This window comes from Scylla paramamosain, chromosome 5 (genome assembly GCF_035594125.1).
Source record: "Scylla paramamosain isolate STU-SP2022 chromosome 5, ASM3559412v1, whole genome shotgun sequence".
Taxonomy (NCBI): Eukaryota; Metazoa; Arthropoda; class Malacostraca; order Decapoda; family Portunidae; genus Scylla; species Scylla paramamosain.
Window position 1 is genome coordinate 14,849,192 of NC_087155.1, and position 24,010 is coordinate 14,873,201.

General features: G+C 43.2%; 2 protein-coding genes across 2 annotated transcripts in view; one reads left to right on the forward strand and one right to left on the reverse strand.

The window, feature by feature from the left end:
• Positions 1-52: 52 nt before the first annotated feature.
• On the forward strand, positions 53-2,096 carry LOC135100314 (uncharacterized). Its single transcript, XM_064003153.1, has 2 exons — positions 53-392; positions 615-2,096. The coding sequence occupies exons 1-2, from the start codon at positions 349-351 to the stop codon at positions 1,459-1,461; spliced, it is 891 nt and encodes a 296-aa protein (XP_063859223.1). The 5' UTR covers positions 53-348; the 3' UTR covers positions 1,462-2,096.
• Positions 2,097-6,814: 4,718 nt separating this feature from the next.
• The window catches only part of LOC135100576 (uncharacterized), a 30,178-nt gene continuing 12,982 nt past the window's right edge, over positions 6,815-24,010 (reverse strand). The window contains exon 2 of the mRNA XM_064003593.1: positions 6,815-8,797. Coding sequence (XP_063859663.1) covers positions 8,126-8,797 — 672 coding nt within the window. The 3' untranslated portion in view covers positions 6,815-8,125. The remainder of the gene's footprint in view (positions 8,798-24,010) is intronic.

The following is a 24,010-nucleotide window of genomic DNA, read 5'->3' on the forward strand; positions in this document are numbered from 1 at the left end:
GTATAATGGCAATGTCAAGACTGGCGGTTGTGATAACTTCTTGTAATCCTGATAATTGCTTTCATGTTTGTATTCTTCCTCCTTCATTTCTTCATTTTTTCATTCTTATTGTCGCATTTTCTTTCTTCTTCTTTTATGTATCATTTCTTGGTGCTCCCTGGGTGACGACGGTTCTGATGAGGTCACCACGACTCCACACTGTACGGAGCGCCTCGATCTCGCAGGTTCCGGGATGAGGTGGAGGTGGCGGCGACGGTGGAGCAATGGTGGCCGCACCTCAAATGGGTGGAGAAGAACGTGGATGGTAATGGTGAGGGCCAGGAAGGCTCCATCACCATCGAGGGTGCCATGGCGAACTTCTTCCAGATCCTCGCCATCAGCATGAACTTTACGTGAGATTCGGAGTGGGAAGAACTATGTGGGTGGGGGGGGTGATCTTGGTATCCTAATTTGTTACTAGGAAGGAATTCAGTGTGTTAGAGGGAAGACGACTTAATTAGTCTTGTATTCGATCGTCATAATTGTGGCGGGATACTCATGAGTACAGTGTTAGGGGCAGTGTGAATTAGGGCCATAGTGTGGTGAGAGTGAGTGAGTGTGTCACGCTGCTCTAGGTACCGGCTGGTGCGCCCCAAGGATAACACCTTCGGCAGTCTGAACGAGGACGGCACCTGGAATGGCATGGTCGGCCTCGTCAACAGAGGGGTGTGTACACGTATAAACGCACACACAGATAGACATAAATATCTTGATCTTATCCCTCATTACTCATCCTCTGGTGTCCTTCACTTGCTTCGCCCGATACAGGAGGTAGACCTTGGCCTGGGCCCCTTCGCCATCACGGAGCCCCGCTGGCTGGCGGTGGGATACTCGCAACCTGTCGCCCACACTGACCTCAGGATTGTGACGAGCGTAGGAAGCATTGACATCGACCCGTGGGCCTTCCTGCTGCCGCTCTCGCCCGCCCTGTGGGGCATGCTGATGGCCACGCTGGTGGTGGTGTGGTTGGCCACGCTGCTAGTCGGGCGCCTGGGCCAGGCGTGGCGGCAGTGGCCTCACAGTGTGTTCCTGCAGCTGTACGGCGCCCTCATGCAGCAAGGTGAGGGTGCAGGACTCGCTGCCTTGGTGCACGAGTCAGCAGGCTGGTGGGTGGAGGAGGTCACGAAGCACACACTGGCTCACACATTCCCTGCTGCAGGCGTGACCATGCCACTGTGTGGACAGCGGCTGCGGCTGGTGGTGGGTGGGTGGATAGTGGCCTCCGCCCTGGTCGTCTGGAGCTACAGCGGCCTTCTGGTGTCCGTCATGACCGTGCGTCAAGTGCCGCGGCCCATCCAGACTGCCGATGATCTCCTCGAGGCTTCTCACGTCAAAGTGATAATGAGAGGCAACACAGCCTACACTCAGATACTGGAGGTGGGTATCATCGCCGTGCACTATTTAAGAATTTATTTTAGATAACATATATTCAATCCTGTTCTTCCGTACGTAGTTTACTGGTAGCAGTACGTACATAGTACAGCATATACTCTCGTTTTAGACTGCTGATCCGTTGGCACCTGTTATTTCATAATCTTTTTTAACTTCACTGTCATATACTACTCTTATACACATGCACGTACGGAAAGCACCCCGGGATGCTAGTGTATCTCTTAGTTATATTGAACTGACTGTTTTTTGTCACTCCCATCCACGACATCGTAACCTCGGCGGCAACCCTCGTCCGTGCCGCCGCGGGGAGCAGCAAGCAGAGTCTGGGGTGCTGCATGACCTGTACGGTTTGAGGGCGCTGGGACGCCTGGACTGGGAACGTGCAGGAACTCCAGAGTGGTTCCGTCTGATGGGCCTTGGGGACTACGCCTCCATCGTGACCACTCTCTCTGGCGTCAGTCTGAAGGCCAGGGACTTCAGCAGCAGAGGTGAGGAGCGGCTGAGGGCTGCCTCACAGCCACCACCCCTGCCAGGCAGTCTGCTCTACCTGCTCGTCTTGTATTGCCATTCATTTGTTTATTCCGTTCATCTTCCTTCACATCTGAGGTATTGCTATAGTCACAGAACATTACCATCAAGATGTGATTTTTTCCATCGTACCTTAACATTCAGAACTCAGTATCCTGCAGCCAAACTATAGATCAAACATAATGTAAGCGAAACACTATCTATTCATAAGGACATATTGCATCATCCATGAGAGTGGCGCTTCCACACGGGTGCTGGCCAGGATATTTGTGTGGATGCTGCTCTTTTTATGAGTATGATAAAGCAGTGCATCTATATACCAGGTCAACACCGCCACGGGAAGAGTGGACAGATAAAACAAGACAACCATACACACACACGTTCTTACAATGACACCCACAAACATTCCTTACTAATAAATCAAAATCACATCTCAGCCACACCAGCAAGTGAAAAAACAGATTTGTTGATTTGGGTTCGGGTAGCGAGACTCTAGATTAGGGAAGCACGGCGTGCTTGTACACACTGTGGCGGTGAGGCTGCTTGAGTCTGCCTTCCTGTTCCTGTCTCTCCGTTATAGTCTCGGTGCGAGGCTCGAACGGGTGTAAATGAGCTACTGAAACCAATGAAGCGGCTAACTAGTCAACGTACCACTAGCACAAGAAAGCTTATGACTCTCTATAGCTTCTCTGCACAAGACTAACCCTCCCCCTGTGCCTCCCTCAGGTCGGTGCTTGCTGTACATCGCCAAGGAGAGCTTGGTGTCCTTCAGCTACAGTATCATCGCGCCCAAGAACAACACTATCATGCCCGCCATCGACGCCAGGTCAGTGGCCAGAGAGCCCCCGTCATGTTTATCATCCCTTTCACTACCACTGTGCTTCGTGGCCTTGCTGTGTGCTATAAGTTCGGGCGGATGTGTGATGCAGGACTGGTTAGGTGCAATGTGGAAGTTTGATGTTGAAGTAATGTATGTTGATTTTTTCTTTTGTTTTTTAATGTTATGTTATTGTCTTTTTAAGAGTTATACTTTTTTTTTTGTGTGTGTATTTTTCGATATGAATGTTTATGTTACTGTCTTTTTAACAGTTATATTTTCCATTTTTTTCTGGTATTTCTTGATGTAAATATTTATGATACGCTATTGTCTTTTTAACAGCTACAAATGTGCACGTGTCTCTCTTGTTTTTCTTCTTCGTCTTCCTTTTTTTTTTTTATTGCTCTTTGGCTCATATTTTGAGTTAGTGTTCCGTTGACAGGCTTGCTTGGTTACATTTACCCTCCTCAATAATGCACTCCTGTTCCCAAGGATGCGCTTTGAGCAGGATGTGCCACTTGTCCTGTGTGACGCCCGTGTCCTCACAGGGTGCGGGCAGTGGTGGAGTCTGGCTTGTACGACTATTGGCTGCAACAGGGGATCCCCAACGCCACGGTGTGTGACTCGTCGCCGTCCACTGTCACCGTGCACCAGCCATTCTCTCTTGCCAGTCTGTGGGTGCGTAATAGATACCAGTGTCTTCTTCCTCCGTCCTTGTACTCTTCATGAACCTTAAGGCAGCATTCCTAAATAAGGTATTATAAAGAGATCGTTTTCATAAGAGGAAATGTGGTGTGTGTGTGTGTGTGTATCATAGAGAATATACTGCGAAAAATACAGACAGTGCCTACACTCCTATATCTAGTTCACCAAAACTACACCAGCGTAGTGAAAGGCTGCTAAACACAGACTAATCACCACAGTATATTGAGTGGTATAAATTTAATGAGGGGACGAGACTAGCTCTGGCAGCTGTTTGGGTACGCGTCTACCTGGGCCGAGGGCAAGGGAGCTTGGTGGAGGGTGTGAGGTGTCCTACGACGCAGTATACGTACAGCGGTGCTCGCAAAATATAAACAATGCCGTTTTGTAGATATATTTTCATATATCTACAAAACATCAGTGTACAGATATCCATCAGTTTTGTAAGTAACACTCCTTATTTCAATTGGTTCAGTAATAAATATTTCGCCACAAGCAAAATTATTGATCAAAACAAAGATTTTTAGGACAGATCGATGCTCAAGGACATCATGATTTCTCAAGGAACTGCTTTCTGTGGAGAGCCGCTCTTGGGCGTATAGAGGAGTGCAGGAGAGAAATTAACAGCCTAACAGTAACAAACCAATACAGACATCACTCCCGTACTTCCCAAACTCGTCCCTAGCTAGTGTTTCATGACTGGGTGAGTTATAATGTCTCTTACCTTCAGGAGCAAAATTAGCATCTTAGTCATCTTATTACCTTTTGACATTAAACAGCACATTAATTTCATCATATTCCCATTTTCTGTGGTGGCAGACCCGTGGGTGCCTCGCCTGATGCCGCCTCTCGCTCCTCAGGCAGTGTTTGCAGTGTTCGGGATCGGCCTGGCGTCTGGACTCCTCGTCTTTCTTCTCGAGGTGACAATCTGCCGCAGTGCCTCCCCGTCCGCCGCCTTCCCCTTAGTCTTCTGTAAGATTCGCTGAGGGAGGATCATGAGGCATCAGCTTCCATCTGACAATAACAGCCTTGACACTTCCCGTGGTTTGTGGTGCGAAGTTTGCTCCTCAGTCAAATTATTCAGCAGCAGCACATCACCTCCAGCACCTCTGTCCTTAGTCCTGACCTTGAGTTATGGATCCACGCCGCGCATCAGTATACAAGTGTTGGTGTATACGACAGCCCATAATGATGATGATGATGATGATGATGATGATGATGATGATGATGATAGTAGTAGTAGTAGTAGTAGTAGTAGTAGTAGTAGTAGTAGTTTTCTCTTTTATTATTATTATTATTATTATTATTATTATTATTATTATTATTATTATTATTATTATTATTATTATTATCATTATTATTATTATTATTTTTATTATTATTACTATTATTATTACCATTACTCATCGTTGTTAATAATTTTTCCCTTCTCTCTCTCTCTCTCTCTCTCTCTCTCTCTCTCTCTCTCTCTCTCTCTCTCTCTCTCTCTCTCTCTCTCTCTCTCTCTCTCTCTCCCTATGATGAGAACATTTCCGTCTCGTGCATGCATCTTTCACGTAAGGTTACGCAGTAAATACTTATTTGTCGTGACGTGCAGTTTGATTTTTTCCCTCTCTCTACCACAAAAACCCTCTTTCCTGTGTAGTTACCCTCGAGGCGAGCACTCATTTCCTACCTTCCCAAGGACTCATCCCGGAACTGGTGCTCTTCTTCCAGCACGAGGTCTACATTGCAACACCATGATTGGATAAGATTAGTTTACGGCTTGGGAATACCGTGGCAGGTAAAACTTATGTGGGAACTGCATCAATAAGGACTAATTTTGCATCCAATACGAGGTCTACATGGCAACACTACGACTGGCGGATTGATACGGGAACTACAGCAAGAATGCCACTTTGTCATCTGTGGCAGAATGGTGAAAAAAAAAAAACAGGAGATAAATAAAGAAACGTTCCGAGGATCAAGGAAAGGGTGTACTTCGGTCCGAAAACTTGAAGAAAACGTAAACACTGATGATAAAACAGCGATTTAAGCAACAACGGAGGAAAAATTAAGAGAGAAACACGAAGACAAGATCAAATTCTGGTATACGGAGTACGAAATAGAAGACCTGCTCGCGGTAGACAGAGGCGCGGTGGTGAGCGGCGGGAGGGTCTTGGCGTGGCTGGCAGGTGAGGGTGCAAGGAGCTTAGGGACGAGGGAGCTGCCTTCATCCCCACCAGGAGACGACAGCAGTCCACCAAGGAGTGACGCGTTACTATTAGGGAAAAGGTTTTGCTTTGGTGCGAGAGTACGAATAGTAAACGTAAGATGTGTGTGTTTGTGGGGGGGAAGAGGAAAGAGGGGATCGTGATGTAATGATTTATGTAACCTCTGTGTGGGAACGAGTGGTTCGTCTCTGAGGAAATGCTGATGGTGGTGGTGGTGTAGAGTGCTAAGCGAGGCGTATCTTGAAAAGGACAGGTTATGCAAGTGTTACGAGTCAAGCGAGGAGCAGCATTGTCCTGTAGGTGACGGAAGAGTGTGACGGTCTTGCCAGGATGTTTTGAATAGTTACTGTTTGTACGACACCACGGGGTTGTTTTTCTTAGATGATAAACGCTTATCTCAATCGTAGTATCCTTTATGAAAAAAAAAAAAAAATTAGAATGAATAGATAAATAAGTAAATAATTAAGACAACCTCAAGTTCTATCACGAGGTGTGCTATTTTAGTATAAACTGAAAATACTTTCGCTTATCTTTAATGGAACAGTGTCACAGTAAAGAGGTTCACACATGTCACTGATTAGAGATACTACAGATAAGAATCAGTCTAAATGTATCCACACAGCGAGGCGCCATGAGACAAAGAGGCGTGGTACTACTGACTTAGCCTCCTCAACCGTGATCCCATAGCAACACAATGACCCCGCAGGTGACACAGATAAATGGAGAAGATGATTGGGCTAGACCTTTCTTCCTGCTGAGGACTGACATGAGTCTGCTGCTGCTGGTGATCTAGCTCCTCTCTTGTATGTTTGACCCTTCTGTAACTCGCGGGCAAATGGCAACCTTGGGATAACTTTACGAGAACCTTATTGATTACAAACGCAGGGTTTGGTGTGTGTGTGGCATAAAGCAGCTGTTCCTGGTTATTTTTACTAATATTCGACATGGTTACTAATGTTGAACTAATGAGCTGTTCATGTCTACAAGGATGACGTGAAAGCCACATGCTCCAGCCAGGTTCTCGCCGCCCAGTCTTGCGATCCGTGATAAGCTTCGCGCAGTGTCAAGCCGCGCGACCGTGAAGGCGGGGAGCAAAAGGTACCAGCCGTGAAAAGTAGTCACAGTACAAGGATTATTTATTGCCGATTTTTACATGGGTGTGAATAGTACAAGTTGTGTATATCATTGTGGTAGTGATGAGTTTCTTGAGTAGTGAGGCGACGGTCATTTCAGAAGAGGGAGGAAGAGCCTGCACACACCCGTGAGCCACAATTGTCGTGCTTTCTGGGCCAGTACGGCACGCTGCGGCGCGGCTCCCACCAACAGCACATCATAATATCCAGTGCCGGGAAACTGCTCAGCCCGTCACCAAATGCAACCTCGCCACAGAAAACGTTGCATTGGCAGCAGGGACTTAAAAACTTCAACAGGACACCCGAGGAAACCAGACACTGACAAGGGGATCTGCTCAGAGCCGCCGTGCTGTTGTGCCTGTCTGTCACCACTGCATGGCGCCCTGCTGGGCAGTGACGAGTGTTAGTACTTGCTGTATATTAAGAGTCCATACTCAATGATAAGTGATGGCACCGCGCAGATTCATGTCCTGACTTACTAATATAATGATAAATGTAATGCATGTAGCATGGTTTGTCTATTTATTCTGAAATTTAGGTGAAAGTTGTACAATGGATTTCCATTCTAATTTATTGTATTAAAATAACGTGTGTTCAGTGTGCCTTGTTCCGGTGCAGCCGCCACGCCTTGCACCACCGCGATGATAAGGCAGCAGCCGCGGCAGCAGGCACAAGGTACAAGATTGAATTCACGCGTGTAGGTGGCCGACCCGTAAAATGTGGGTCAACCTTCGGTGGTGCGGAGCGGGCTGAGGTGCAAATCAACACTGGGTCTGTTTTGACACTGACAGGAACTGTGTCGGGGAGTGAAGGCGTCTCTGCTTCCAGGTGTTTATATCTCACGAACATGAAGGTATACAACTTTGATGTCAACACAAATGTAACTACATACTTGTAAAGTAATTTTATTATGAAAGTGTGTTTTATATACAGCTTTTAGAAGTGTCCTCTCCTCCGCGCCAGTGTCCGTGATGCCGCGCGGCCAGACGCAGCCACACAAGGGGCGTCTGACAGCACAGCTGCTGCTAATCGTGGCACAGCAAGGCAGCACAGGCGTCGCTCGTTCCACAAATAGCGGATAGTTGCTCACAAATAACAAATATCTTGATTACACTGTCACGTGACCAACGGTTAGGGAGGAAGGAAGGCTCACTCACTGCGGCACAGCGCCCTGATAAGCACTGTATTGCCACTTGAGGCGCTGTGTACAAGTTCATGAAATGGAGATCAGCACAGCGTGCAGACCAGCAACGGAATTTTCGTGTGGCCGTGCCTACCGCTGCCACTGTTGGTAACGGTCACTACTGAGGAGCAGCGAGGCCTCTCAGGGGCAGCACCACGGGGCCGTCTTCGTCTTGGCTGGGGGATGGTTGGCTTGGCACGCTGGCGTAAGAGCTGGGCTGCTGGGGCGGCTGCATCTGGCGGGCGGGGCCTCCATCCTCGGCCTGGGCTGCAGCGGCTTGCCGGTAATTGGTGTAGGAGCTGATGTGTGGCAGGGCCTGGATCATGGCGGCCAGGGACCTCAGCACCTCGGAACCTGACGCGTCCTTGGGGGGCTGGGCGTAGGTGGAGGTGGGCGGGGGCCTCAGGGGCTCCTCGCTGGGTCCCTCATAGGTGAGGTAAGAGCTGGGGGCTTTGGGGGCTGGGGAGACTGGGGGAGGGACGAGGGCGTCGTGGTTCACACCTGACACGCTGCTATAAGTGTCCTCAGGCGGGGGGGACATGTCATCCTCGGCCACGGCGTCCCCGAGCCCCGTGTATGAGGACTCCTCTGGGATGGGGAAGGTTGGGATCTGGGGCAGGAGGGCCCTGAAGGGGCTGAAGTCCGGCACCACCATGTCCTCGTCTGCGGCGTGGTGGTACACGCTGTACGTATCCTTCACGCTGTGCACCGCCGCGTCGTACTTCTTGGGGAAGCTCTTGGTAGGCTTCTTGGGAGCCGCCGCCACCGCCGCCACCACCACGAGGGTCACCTGAGGGGGCAGGATAGGATAACAACAAGCGCGCACGCACGCACGTACAGACATATACTCGAAACATAACGAGCTTGACTCACTCCTTCAAACACACATTCGAGACACAACAAACTCACTCCTGTAAACACACACACACACACACCAGACACACGGCAGGGTCGCGGCCTTGGTTGTGAGGGCAACGCTTCCTCATACATAACACCCGCACGTCCTGGAAGCCTCCATGCCTTCCTCCCCTCCTGCTGACCTTGAGGCGAAGGAGAGCGACACATTATTACTTCCACCTCCTTATGTCTCTTCCCCCTTCCCTCCCACGCTTCATTTTCTCTCCCCTCCCTTCCCTCCCTTCCTTCCTGCTTTTCTCCTTCCCGTCCTCCCATTGCTCTCAAACTTCACGAAATGGCCTCGCGAAATTTTTCACCAGCGTACCTCACTTATTTGTTTTTATTTATGTAAGGTACTTACGGTGAAACAATCTATCTATCTGTCTGTCTGACCGTATATCTGTCTATCTGTCTATTTGTCTACGCGAGAGACGGGCTCCTCAGATGCGGCACTACTACACAGGGTTACAAAGGGCAAGAAAAAGGTAAAGTGAGGCGAGAGTGTTGGTAATTAATTCAGGTAAGGTAAGAGTGGCCGTGGAAAGGTAAAAGGCTTATGTAAGTACAGTACGTATATACCTTGTCATTATTTTCTTTAATTCTCTCTCTCTCTCTCTCTCTCTCTCTCTCTCTCTCTCTCTCTCTCTCTCTCTCTCTCTCTCTCCATGCGCCACCTCTTGCCACTTCCTTATTGCCTGTTACTCAACACACACACACACACACACACACACCATATGTTCACTGTGTACCTAACAATAGTCACCGGAATGCTAATACTACTACTTTGCATATACTTTCTAAATCATTGTGTGTTGATGATGATGATGACAACGATGATGATGATGACGGTGACCAAGTGGCCGGAGAACATCACACGTCTCCTATCAACCCTATCTTCCACTGTGACTGCATAGGAGTCTCTGTGGGGTAGAATGAGTCTCTGCAAAGGTGCAACTCAAGAAATCCTGTTTAAGACACTATGGGGAGGAGCAGAACATCCAAGTTCTCAACCAGAAGACTTGGTATAAAGAAGCCTACTCGCGCTATGGGGCAAGAGCATGGAGGAGGAGGAGGAGGAGGAGGAGTGGAAGAAGTAGAGAAAGAAGAAAAGACAAAAAAAGAAACACAACAACAATAACAATATGAATAAGAATATAAATAGCTATTATGAAAAGAAGAGGAAGAAGTAGTAGTAGTAGTAGTAGTAGTAGTAGTAGTAGTAGTAGTAGTAGTTGTAGTAGTAGTAGTAGTAGTAGTAGTAGTAGTAGTAGTAGTAGTAGCAGCAATTGTAGCAGCAGCAGCAACAGTAATAACAATAGCAGTAATTACGGTGATGATGACGACTGTGCAATCAGCATCTACGACTCACGCTTATAAAAACATGACCATTATACCTTACTAAACCATATATGATTACGGTACTCAAGCGGATTACTCTCCAGGATTACAATATATCGATGAATAGGCCAGGGAGGGGCGGTCAGGGAGAGACGGTCAGGGAAAGGTGATCAGGGAATACCGTTCAGTCATGCAAGAACCAGACGGACGGCGGGAGTAGTGCCAGTGTGCTTGACAGGGCCGGGGCGTGCTGGTGGGTGCCCGCCTCGCCTTACTCCCCCTGCAGCGTCACCTCCAAATGGGACGGCCATGAGTGAGCAGCGCGGTAGTGACTCGCCAGATGCTCCGAGGCGACGCACTGATTGAAACGGGAAAAATGCTCGCCGTCTTGCAATCTCCCTCGCGGTGCAATAGTGCATCTCGCGTGGCGTGAGGCGCGGCGCACGAGCAAACAGTCACAGGGCCGCAGGGGAAAGGTTTGATTTGGTAATGATGGCGTGACTTAGGGAACGATTTTAGGGCAGGTGATTCGATCCTTAGAGACTGTTGAGGTAATTAGTGTTTGCTGGGTTAATACTTTTTTTTTTTTTCATCTATTTATTGAATTTTTTACGTGTTTAAGAGTCTGGCTAGTGGTTAAAAAAAATACAAGAAATTCCGGTGAATCTGTCTCTCCCAAAAACTTAATTATAGAAGATTGCAAAAAAGTTAACCAATTTAATTCCAGAAGCGTCTTAATACTCCTCTTTGGAAAGTGTTCAAGTCGTACGAAGGACAAAAAAAAAATAAATAAAATAAAATAAAATAAAAAAATAAATAAATAAATAAATAAAAAAAATAAAATAAACAGGTAGAGAGATTTTCAGAATTTACCAATGCTCTTGTTTTTGTCGTTACTCTTACTGTCATTATCATCACAATTATCAATATCATTTCACCCAGCGTCCTGCACCACAAAACACTGGTCAGGATTAATCTTGCTGCCATCATTATCTGTCACCATTACCACGAGCATCACCACCTTTAATTCACTCAGCACACCTAAAACACTGGCCAAGACACCGCATGAATCTCTCTAGTCTACTCAACGGACACCCCCTCTACAAGGTCCTCCTCTTATCAACACAAGGGGGAAGGAAGAGATGGTAGCGGCCTGATAACACAGGTAATAATCCAATAAATCATCACGATGTACAACCCGAAACAACGCGCCTCTTGAGCCTCTACAAGTAATCTGAGGGTAAGGCATTAAAAGTTTATTGCCTCTCCACGCTTATGTAATATACTCAGTGGTGGAGACAGCCAGCGAGAGGGAGTCATTCAATCACACTGATGTAAACTGCACTTTTTTCGTCCAGCTTCTAAAGGGATGCTGGCAATGCTTAGTTCATCAGGTGAGTTGACAGGTGAACGCGACTTAAAGAGGTGTGTGAGGATGCGTAACTCGAAGGGATAGGTGAGAGTCGCTTCAAGATCGTCACTGGTGTTAGGTATTCACTCCTGTATTTACTCGAAACACCATTCAGAAACTCAAGGAAATGGCGTCAGGGTATAGATGATATGTAACTTTATTGATAAATCTTAATAGTCACTGGGCAAGACGAGGAGAGGTAATATGCATGTAACACTCTGTAAAATAACGTAGTGACAGATTTCTTTTTCCTTTGCCTAACTTTTAAATGGTGATGGACGGGTGTGGATGCATAGTTATACTGACAAAAAACCACTGGACACGATGAGGACAGCAAATATAAGTAACGAAGAAGTCATTCAATCCCACTGACAAATTTTTTTCCCTAACTTTTCAAAGGGTGTTGGGGTCAAGTACTATACAATTATACTGACAAAACTTAAACACTGGACACGGCGAGGACAGCAAATAAAGTAAAGAAAGGAAGTCATTCACTCGCACTACCAAACATATCTTTCACCTTCACCTAACTTTTCAAGGGGCGTCGAAGTAAGCCGTGTAACTACATTGGCAAATACATAATTGGACACGACAAAAACAACCAATAAAGTAACCTAGAGGCAACCATTCAATTCAACGTATATCTCTTTCCCTTCGCCTAACTTTTCAAGAGGAGTTGGCAGTGTTTAGTTAATCGCGTGGCTGCACAGGGAGGCACAGGCACGGGGAGGTGAGAGGCGCGGGAGGAGCTGCAGGTGTGGGTGTCAAGGTGGAGACGTGCTGTGGTGGCGGTGGTGGTGGTGGTAGAGGCGGGGGAGGCGGGGGAAGGCTGGCAACACTGGTGATGAACGGCACGGGTTTGTCTCGCCGCAGGTGGCATGATGCAGCGCCGCTTCCTCGCAAAGTGGGGGAACGATCACGCGGGATTAGGTGACTTGCTGGGTGACTGTTTGTAAATGTCGCTATCGATATATAAGGTTGAGGTTAACTGATATTGATGTTACCACCAGCACCGCCACCACCACCACCACCAGTACTAGCACCAGCACTAGCACTGCCGTCACCACTACCATCTCTATCACCACCTACTGTTTCTACTACTGTTACAAGTGAATGGTTGAGTGATATTGATACTAATGTTACCACCACCACCATCACCACTACCACCATCATCTTTTATTCTTAGTACTGTTACTTGTGAATTTATGTAAAATGTCAATATACGTGGCAGATAAAGGTACTATCATCACCATCTTCACTACCACCTATTATTTCTACTACTATTACTTCTAGTGCCTCTGCCCCTTTACACCAATACAGCCAAGAACAACAACAACAACAACAACATCATTACCACAATAAAGCCATAACTACCACTTCCACCACCATTACTACCACTATTCCAACTACAACAGTAAAGACAACAACAACAACAACAACAACAGCATCATCACCCTAATCACCACAACAGCATCATCACCCTAATCACCACAACACAGCAACAGCTACTTCTCCTAACACCACCACCACCACCACTACTTCTAGAACGGTAAAGACAAAAATAAACAGTAGAGTGTCAGCCAACCTTTAGCAAGCCCACTCTCGCTATCCTTGGGGCGGAGTGAAGGTTGTTAGCTAAGACACGCCTCTATGGCTCTCCTATCGCCTCTCCTCTCACTCCCCCTCTCACTCTCACTCTCAGGACCGCATTCTCAAACGTTTCGGTGCCTTATTTCCATTAGTTTCAACACGCTGTAGTGGAAGTAATTTGAATTTTAACAGAAGGATGGTTTTCTTGATTCGGGTGATGGTTTAGAAAGGCTATGCATTGTTATTAGTTAGAAATTCATATGAGAAACTGATTAGTCACTGATGTGGTTTTTGGAAGTAGTTATTTTGAAAGAAAAGAACAATCTGTTTAAGAATGTGGGTCAGATAGACGGACAAACGGACTGATAGGTAGATAGATAGACAGACTGACAGACAGACAGAAAAACAAACAGAAAGTAAGAAAAGAAGGAAAGAAAGAAAGAAAGAAAGAAAGAAAGAAAGAAAGAGAGAGAGGGAGAGACCCAGAAAAACACAGACTATAACACACACACACACACACACACACATCAACATATGGTACAAAGTCTACACTTCTTTTGTTTATTCCAGTCCAGACGGAATAAAAAAAAAAGTGTTTGGTATTACGATATATCATATACGTACAACAGACGCCGCTATACAATGCACGCGAGCTCTGGTAGATAGGTATAATATAATGTAGAAGCTATGTCCTATATAAGGAAATGCGGCAGAAGGTCATGACAATATAATGAAAAGCTGAAAACTGTGTTCTTTATAAGTGTGCGTGAAAGAAGGATAATTTATATGCGTAAACAAAAAATAATAATAATAATAATAATACTGTAATAAATAAAAAAAAGGTACCCAAGGATGATGCATGAACACATAATATAGAAAGCAGGAAATAAGAACGTATCATTAAAGTAATAAAGAATGGAAATAATGAGGTATTTAAGATTTAAGAGAAACTTAGGAGAGAGAGAGAGAAAGATAAGAGTGAACAGAAAACAATGAAAACAAAAGGAGTATAAAAATATAAACAAAACACAGAAGGAAGACACAAGGAAGTAATGAAGGAAGAAGAAGACAGATTGTAATGACAGCGTATGGATGTGAGTTGGAGGGGTAGAAGAGGAAGAGGAAGAGGTGGGGAATGACAACCGAGGTGAGACAAAGAGGGTGATTACGTGAGAGTTAAACACCGGAGGAACAAAGGAATGCAGCGTGTCCAGAACGAGTTGATGCATGTTTTGTTATGATAGTTATTGTTTTCATCGAGGTATGTAGTTCCTGTGTGTGTGTTTTTGAATGTAATGGAGATATTTTAAAGGAAAGGAAAATGGCGGGTACTTAATGACGTAAAAAAAGAAAAAAAAAACTAGTGATGCAAGAAAAGTATTTGTTGTATTGTTATTCTTTTTGTTGCGTTTATTAAAGAGGTGGTCTATCTTATTTTTTTTTGCTTTTGTTGTTGTTGCTGTTGTTGTTGTTGTTGTTGTTGTTGTTGTTGTTGTTTCTAAGAATTTGTTTAATGAAGCTCTTTTTTTAATGTTTGTGAATTTATCATTGTTCGTTTTGGTTATTCATTTATTTATTGATTATTCTGTTTACTTTATGCTTATTAAAGTTATTGATTTATTTATCTCAATATTTACTTATGAATTTTTTTCTTTATTCTTTGCTTATGAAAGTTATCGCATGACAGAGCATGTTTAAGCTGTTGCTGTTGTTATTGTTGTTTAATTTATATTTATTAGTTCATGTTAATCTGTTTGTTGTTTGCTTGTGTTTGCTTGGGTAAAATGTGTTTATTACTGTCTTGTTTGCTTGAAGGGAAAGTGTGTTTATGAGTCTGTTAATTGTTGTTTAGTATAGGTTTATTAATTTACGTATTTAGACGTTCGTCGCTTGCATGTGTTTATTTGTGTTTGTCTAGGTGAAGTGCGTTTATCATTCTCTTCTTTGCTTGAAGGGAAGATGTGTCTATGAGTCTGTTTATTGTTGTTTAGTATAAATTTACTAATTTACGTATTACTTCATTTATTGTTTACCTGTGTTTACTTCTGTTTGCTTACGTGAAGTGTATTTATTATTCTCTTGTTTGCTGAGGGGAAGGTGTGTTTGCTATTGTCTTGTCTGCTTCAGGAAAGACGTGTTTATACCTGTGTTTACTACTGCTCTACTTGCCCAGGTGAAGGTGAGGTGGCTGCGTGCGTCTGTATACTCGATACGGTTTCAGGTGAGCTCAGGTGGGTAATTAATAGCCCACCCGTGCCCCGCGCCCCCCAGGTAACCTAAATGAAACCCTGCCATTCACCGCATGCACCTTACATTCTAACACATACACACACACACACACACACACACACACACACACACACACACACACACACACATACTATTAATAGGAACATAGTGAGCCAATGTGAGAGAGAGAGAGAGAGAGAGAGAGAGAGAGAGAGAGAGAGAGAGAGAGAGAGAGAGAGAGAGAGAGAGAGAGAGAGAGAGAGAGAGAGAGAGAGAGAGAGAGAGAGAGACGTACATACATAAAAATTAGTGGTTTTTAAAAAGTAAGGCGCTTCATACATGAAGACAAAGAGACTGACAGACAAACAGACAGACAGACAAGGAAACAAGTAGAGGGACAGGAACTGAGACAGAAACACAGAGAGAATCGAGGAACATAACATATGGCACTGTGTTACGTGTCTTTCCTATGATTAACGATACAGGTAAGTACGTTAGCTACGCCCAACATTCGTTACCCGGACAGGTGAACACGCTGTAACTAATTAGCACTTAGATAGATAACGTGTATAGTGAAGGAAACAAGTAATGTATCCAATGTGACCGAACGCATCAGGGAATGAACGAAAGTAGGAGTCGTGTGTCCTTTCTTCCAATGTTACTCCATAATATGTTGTTTGTCTACATGAGGATTGGACTACATGAGGATTGACTTAACTGGTTCACTGGATAAATCTATAAAGGGTGTTTTTTTTTTTTTTTGTGTATAGATGTATGTTTTTTTTTTGTGTGTGTATGAATATAAAAGGTGTGTGTGTGTGTGTGTGTGAAAGGGAGAGTAGCTAAGCACTACAAAAACTAGCTACATAAATAAAAGATCCGTTAGATTCTTGCTCCCTAAATATGAATAGCAAAGAAAGGGTATAAGTATAAAATTAATCACCATCACAGTACAAGTGGAGTTTTCAAATAGAAGTCCATTTATACATGTACACTTCCCTCCCACTCATACACTACTTGCTGTGATGCTAAGAAAGCAAACCAGCTGAGCGAAACACTAAGCATATGAGCATTACCTCCACTCCGCCCCTTATCGAACTCCATCGATAATCCTGTTATGGTCTCATGTCACAATGCATCGATCACTCAAAGCCAACAATGCTAACAGCCTCATAACTATTTACCCCAGAGGCTATTTTTTCCTAAGCCATCAATACTTGTGAAGGAATTTTGATACGGTATTTTCTTTCTTTGTCTTCTTTTGCACGAGACTGGCCAAGGAGTGCAAGTGTTGAAAAATACATTAAAAAAAAAGAAAAAATCCCGCATAACTCTAATCCCTTGAAAGTGTGTAAAGAATGTGGTCTAAAAGGGTTGGCTAATTCACTTTTAAAGGTGTCCTGGTGCTCCTCTAATGTAGGCACTGAGACGAAGGGACGAAGGGAGGAGCTTCATTCCACAGGTGAGAATAAACAGTATCGTCCCTTTGTTATGAGGTATTTGTTTAAGGTTTGCTTAGAAATGTTCCTGGAAGTGATGTCTAATTTCGTGTTCTAGGCGTCGATACTCGGACAGACAGACATACAGACAGACAGATACACAAACATAAATATATATATATATATATATATATATATATATATATATATATATATATATATATATATATATATATATATATATATATATATATATATATATATATATATATATATATATATATATATATATTTTGTAATTGTCTTGATATTTAGATAAATAGACAGATACAGAAACATAAACATCTTATAGCTGTTAAGATATTCAGACAGAGAGACAGACATAAAGACAGACAACCACACAAAGAAATATATCACAGAGCTGTCATAATACTCAGACAGACAGACAGGCAGAGAGACAGGCAGAAGCACAACCATATAGACAGACAGAAACAGAGATAACATTATAGTTATCTTGATATCCAAACAGAGGCAAAAAAAAAAAAAAAAAAAAAAAACACACATAAAGACTAGCAGAGAAACATACAAACACACGTACTTACTAACACTTGTGCCCAACATACGACCTGACTCAATGCACATCCAGATTGTACCTCACTGAACCTCACAAAATTAATATGCTTCTATCAGCCGCACCACACTCGCACAAGGCAAGAGAGCGCCGCCTCGCCAGCTGCCGTGAATCGCTCAGCACTCCAGCATAGGCGAGGGCTGATGGAGCGAGAACTGCGAGATTTGAGGTGGAAACAGAAAACACGCACGTCAACACAATTTAGGGAGGACTCGGGTGAAGAAGAAATATTGAGGTCGGGGAGGAGAAAGATGAGGACTATGAGAAGAAAAGAACAAGAACAAGAACACGAACGATAAGAATAGGAACATGAATAACAATTAATAGCAACAGCAGCAGAAAATTAAAAACTAGTAGTAGTAGTAGTAGTAGTAGTATCAGTAGTAGTAGTAGTAGTAGTAGTAGTAGTAGTAGTAGTAGTAGTAGTAGTAGTAGTAGTAGTAGTAGTAGTAGTAGTAGAAGAAGAATAGAAGAAGTAATAGAAGAAGAAGAAGAGGAAGAAGAAGAAGAAGAAGAAAAAGTAATAGAAGAAGAAGAAGAAGAAAAGAAGAAAAGAAGAAAAGGAAGAAAAGGAAAAGAAAAAAAGAAGAAAAAGAAGAAAAGGAAAAGAAGAAGGAAAGGAAAAGAAAAAGAAGAAGAAGGAGAAGAAGAAGAAAATAAAATAATAATAATAATAAGAACAGGAGGAGGAGGAGGAGGAGGAAAACAACACAGCAAGACCACCACCACCACCATTACCACCATTACCACCACCACCACCACCACCACCACTACCCTTACCAACAACACCAAGAGTAATCTAGTTCGGGTTAACACGGTGGAAAACTATGCAATACAACCTTGCATGACGGCGCCTGCTTGGTAAGGAGGCCAAACACACACACACACACACACACACGTCCTTTGTAAATATCTGTAATGGAATGTAATTTGTGTTCCATGAAAGCAGATAAGAAAGAAGAAAGGAAGAAAGAAAGGAAGAAAGAAAGGAAGAAAGGAAGGAAGGAAGAAAGGAAGGAAGAAAGGAAGGAAGGAAGAAAGGAAGGAAGGAAGGAAGGAAGACGTGAAACAAATAGGAAGTGAAGGTGTAAGATAAGGAGCTAGAGGAGGAGGAGGAGGAGGAGGAGGAGGAGGAGGAGGAGGAGGAGCACTGGATAAAAGATGAGGAAGAATGGAAAGAAGGGAAAGAAGCGAAGGCAGAGATAAAGGAAAATAAAACAAAAGTGAAAAAAAAGAAAAGGATGGGTTGGTGAAAGAAACTGATAGAAAACGAGGAAGAAGAGGAAGGAAAAAAGAAGATAAGACTGGACTCTGGTACTGTTATATAAGCCACTTCAAGAAATAGTAGTAGTAGTAGTAGTAGTAGTAGTCGTAGCAAAATATAAACTTACATGAAGAAAAAAAGAAAAACGAAAAAAAAAAATCGAAAAACAAGGTTGCGAACGTGGTAAAGTGCTCTTGCAGGGAATAAGAAAAGAAAGAAGAGAGAGAGAGAGAGAGAGAGAGAGAGAGAGAGAGAGAGAGAGAGAGAGAGAGAGAGAGAGAGAGAGAGAGAGAAAGTAAAAAAAAAATCATATTAAATCAACTTCTGCTTTCACACTCACGCCTCATATTACTCGGAAATATAGAAAGGTTGCAGGCGCTGGGGGAGAGGAGGAGGAGGAGGAGGAGGAGAAGCATTTGCAGGCGAGGAGAAAGAAGCGATATTGAGGTTGTGGGAAATGTTTTGTGCAGTCACGTATAAAAAAGGTTGCTGGATACGTGACATGTCAAGAATGGGAAATATATATGCAGTACATTCCTACATAGATAAAGGAACATATTTACATAGAAGGGGGGATAAACGTGACATTAAGAAAGAAGGGAAGAGAAACTATGGATTAAAAAGGAAGAAAAAGAGAAGAAAATAGTGACAAAGAACACATATATAAAAGAAAAGGAAGGTAGAGAACGGAGGGACAAAAAAGGAAGAATGGAAAGAAGGGAGGAAAGAAAGAATAAAAGAAAGAAAGGAAGAAAGGATGGAAGGGAGGGAGGGAGGGAAGAAAAAAAGGAAGGACAAAAAGAAAGAAAAGAAAGAAGGGTAGAAGAGAAGAGGGACAGAAAGAAAGGAAAAAGAAGGAAAAGACGGAAATAAAAATGAAAGAAGGAAAGAAAGAAGGAAAGACAGACGGAAAAAAAGAAAGAAAGAAAGAAGCAAAGAAAAAAAGGACAGACATACGAAAGATTGAAAGACAGAAGAAAGAAAAAAAAAAAGAAAACAAAAGAAAAGGAAGACCGACAGACAAACACACATAAAGATGATTAAACAGATAAAGAGAGACTGACAAACAAAGAGACAGACAAAACAACACCTGTAAAAGCACAAGACAAAATAAAAACAAGACAAAGATAACGAATAAAAAAAAAAAAAACAGATTTCCATTAAAGTGATTAACGGTAAACTTATCAAAAAAAGAAAAAGAAAAGAAAATACCAGAACACAGAGAAAAAAAAATTAAATGAGGTAAGAAAAATACGACTCACTCTCTCTCTCTCTCTCTCTCCTCTCTCTCTCTCTCTCTCTCTCTCTCTCTCTCTCTCTCTCTCTCTCTCTCTCTCTCTCTCTCTCTCTCTCTCTCTCAGCGGAATTAGAGCCAATCAGCACGTGATGAAGGAAGCCTCATTAAAGCAAGTAAAAATTAATGAAATGAAAGAAACACGAAAAAAAACAGCAACAAAAAAACACGTAAAACAAATAGATGAAATAGAGAAAGATGAGAAAATTTAATTAAAAGAAGGAAGAACGGAAGGAAAAAAGGAGAAAGAAAGAAAATAAGAATAATTCCCCAGTTATCTTTTCCTTCCCTCACATCCTTCCAGCCTCTCTTCTTCCCTTCTCTTCTACACTTTCATCCTTCCTTCCTTCCATCCTCCCTTCCTTCTCTTCTCTCTTTCTTCATTATAAACCACATACTTTCCTTCTTTCTTCGCTTTTACTTCTTCTTCTGGTTAATTCTTTCTTTCTTTTCACTCCTATCATTCCTAGCTATCTTATTCCCTCTCCTTCTCTTCTTCCTCTGCTTCTTTTATCTACTCTTTCTCCGATCTGCGTCTCCTTATTTTTTTTTCCTTTCTTTTATGTTACTTCGTCCTTCTCCTCCTCCCCTTCCCCACCTTCTTCTCTTCCTCCTGCATTCCTTCCCATACTTTCTCTGTTCAACGAGTAAAGGTTAAATAAGTCGGTGGTTGATGTATTGTTGTTGTTCGTGGTGGTGGTGGTGGTGGTGGTGGTGATGAAAGAAGGAAGTAATAAGCATTGGAGAGAGAGAGAGAGAGAGAGGAGAGAGAGAGAGAGAGAGAGAGAGAGAGAAGAGAGAGAGAGAGAGAGAGAGAGAGAGAGAGAGAGAGAGAGAGGTGGACAAAAAAGGGGCGGAGGGTGTGGCTGGAGGGAGATTGTAGATGGATTGAGGTGGTGACGGTGGAGGAGGAGGAGGAGGAGGAGGAGGAGGAGGAGGAGGAGGAGGAGGTGGTGGTGGTGGTGGTGGTGGTGGTGGTGAGCGGCGCTTAGAATTAAAAGGGTCAATTGGCACTTGTGTGTACGTGTGTCCCATTGATAATTAGTGTGTGTGTGCGTGTGTGTGTGTGTGTGTGTGTGTGTGTGTGTGTGTGTGTGTGTGTGTGTGTGTGTGTGTGTGTGTGTGTGTGTGTGTGTGTGTGTGTGTGTGTGTGTGTGTGTGTGTGTGTATTTCGCCTCCACAGCCTCTGTCTGCGCCACCCCCATCACCATTATCACCACCATTACCACTACCAACAGCAGAATTATAACAGCTACTACTTCTACTACTATCTACTACTATACTACTACTACTACTACTACTACTATTACTAATACAACAACTACTACTACTACTACTACTACTACTACTACTACTACTACTACTACTACTACTACTACTACTACTACCACTACTACTACTATTACTACTACTACTGCTACTACTATTATTACTACTACTACTACTACTACTACTACTATCACCACTACAATAATACCAACACAACAATCTATTCTCATCACGTCTTTTGTTATATTTCTGGAACACCACATGTTCTCTCTCTCTCTCTCTCTCTCTCTCTCTCTCTCTCTCCTCTCTCTCTCTCTCTCTCTCTCTCTCTCTCTCTCTCTCTCTCTCTCTACTTCTGTCTCCTTCTGTCGCAATTCCAATTTTCAGAATCATCTAATTTCACATTGTTAACTTTTCAACAACCTTCACCTCCATTCATGTTGAGTTTTTATTTATTTCTATGCACTATTATCTACTTTTCAGTACATATCCTTAGTAACTGCGTATGTCTATCCATCTATGCTAGGCTGTGTTATGTTTCTATCTATTCATCTATTTTTTTCCTTATGTCGATACTCTGCAGGATGGTACACGGTCTCCCTCTCTGTCTCTGCCGCCTAAACATAGCCCCATTCAATCACCGAATACCTTTTTTTTGGTCAGTGAAATAACACACAATGACACAATGTATGTATTACGTTAGTCCTGTGGGTAACTGAGTGAGTCTTGTACCTTTCACTTACAGCAGTTGGGTTCAAAGTGACACATATAATAATCTACAGGTATACACACTAAATATATAGCCAGCAAGATATGATCCTGAACAGTCAGCTCCTATAATGCAAGAGCAGCACTAGAATGACAGTCAAGCAAGCAGTATCAAGCTAACTTCCTGGTAAGTTTGTTAATGCACCAGATATTTATACAGTCAGTGAGATACGGTCCCTAACAGTCATCCCCCTCAAAAAGCAACATAAGAGTGAAAGTCAGGCAGACAGTAAGTGGCAAACGAACTTCCTACTAAGCTTATGTACATAATCGTCAAAGCAGCTGCAGTCATACGCATTACTGAGTCACCATAAGAACTACTCGCCAAAAAAACAAAAGAAGCATCGGAGTGAAAGGCAGGCAGAATAGTAAACATCAGATGAGCTTCCTAGTAAGCTTGGGTAGTTGTCAGTGCATCTCCAGTTATATACATTACCGAATATATACGTATAGTTAGTGAGAAACGGTCCTTAGCAGCCACTCTCAAAACGTAGCGCCAAAGTGAAAGGCAGGCAAAACAGTAAGCGCCAGATGAACTTCCTAGTAAGCTTGCGTAACTGTCAACACATCAGGAGTCGCCTCACGCCTCGGCCGATATAGGCTTGGCTTGATGTGGCGCGTGATGTTAGTAATGAAAGGAGGAATTGTCTTGTAGTTTAGTAATATGCGATTGTCTGTTCTGTGTGTCTCTTTTTCTGTCTCTCTCTCTTTGTCTGTCTACGCTTATTTGGTCCGGCTGGAAAGGTGTTAGTTTAGGCGCGAAGGTGCGTGTACTAATTAGCGTAGATTTACTGTGTCTACGCATTCGTTGTTGTGTCTGCACCTGGTTGTGTGATGAAATTACAGTGTGTGCATAATACGAGTGTGCCTTCAGGTGGGTGTGTTTGGCGGTAAAAGGCGGAAGAGTAAGACTAATGTGGTGAAGTGAGGATTTTTACAATTATCTGAAAGTGTGGCTGAGATGTTGTGCTGTGCAGGTGACGTGGTGACTGTTTAGGGAGTGGAAAGAGAGAGAGAGAGAGAGAGAGAGAGAGAGAGAGAGAGAGAGAGAGAGAGAGAGAGAGAGAGAGAGAGAGAGAGAGAGAGAGAGAGAGAGAGAGAGAGAGAGAGAGAGAGAGAGAGAGAGAGAGAGAGAGAGAGAGAGAGAGAGAGAGAGAGAGAGAGAGAGAGAGAGAGAGAGAGAGAGAGAGAGAGAGAGAGAGAGAGAGAGAGAGAGAGAGAGAGAGAGAGAGAGAGAGAGAGAGAGAGAATTATGCTAATGATGATGACGATGAGCAAAATACACACACACACACACACACACACACACACACACACACACACACACACACACACACAAACAGGGAACAAGCTCATCAGACTATTATTTAAGAAACGCATCAAACTCAAACAAATGAAAGAAAACACACACAGAAAAAGGTTATACACAAAGAGATCCTTAAGTGAGTAAATAAATAAAATGAAGTAATAATAATAATAAACGTGTAGGTATTTTGTATTCTGCTACTGACGCGAGAAGTAAAAGACCCAAAGGAATAAACAATGATATAAATACAACAGCAACAACAACAACAACAACAACAACAACAACAATAATAACAACAACAACAACAACAACAACAACAACAACAACAACAACAACAACAATAATAATAATAATAATAATAATAATAATAATAATAATAATAATAATAATAACAATAATAACATTAATTAAACAGGACCCAAAATGACATCACAATTATATGATGAGGAAAGGCTAATACAAACCAAACTGAACTCAATAAAACGCAAATCAATAAGAATAAATTAGAGTTGAAACAAGTAATTATTACGCTCATAAGAAAATCAGAAACCAAACATATCCAAATCT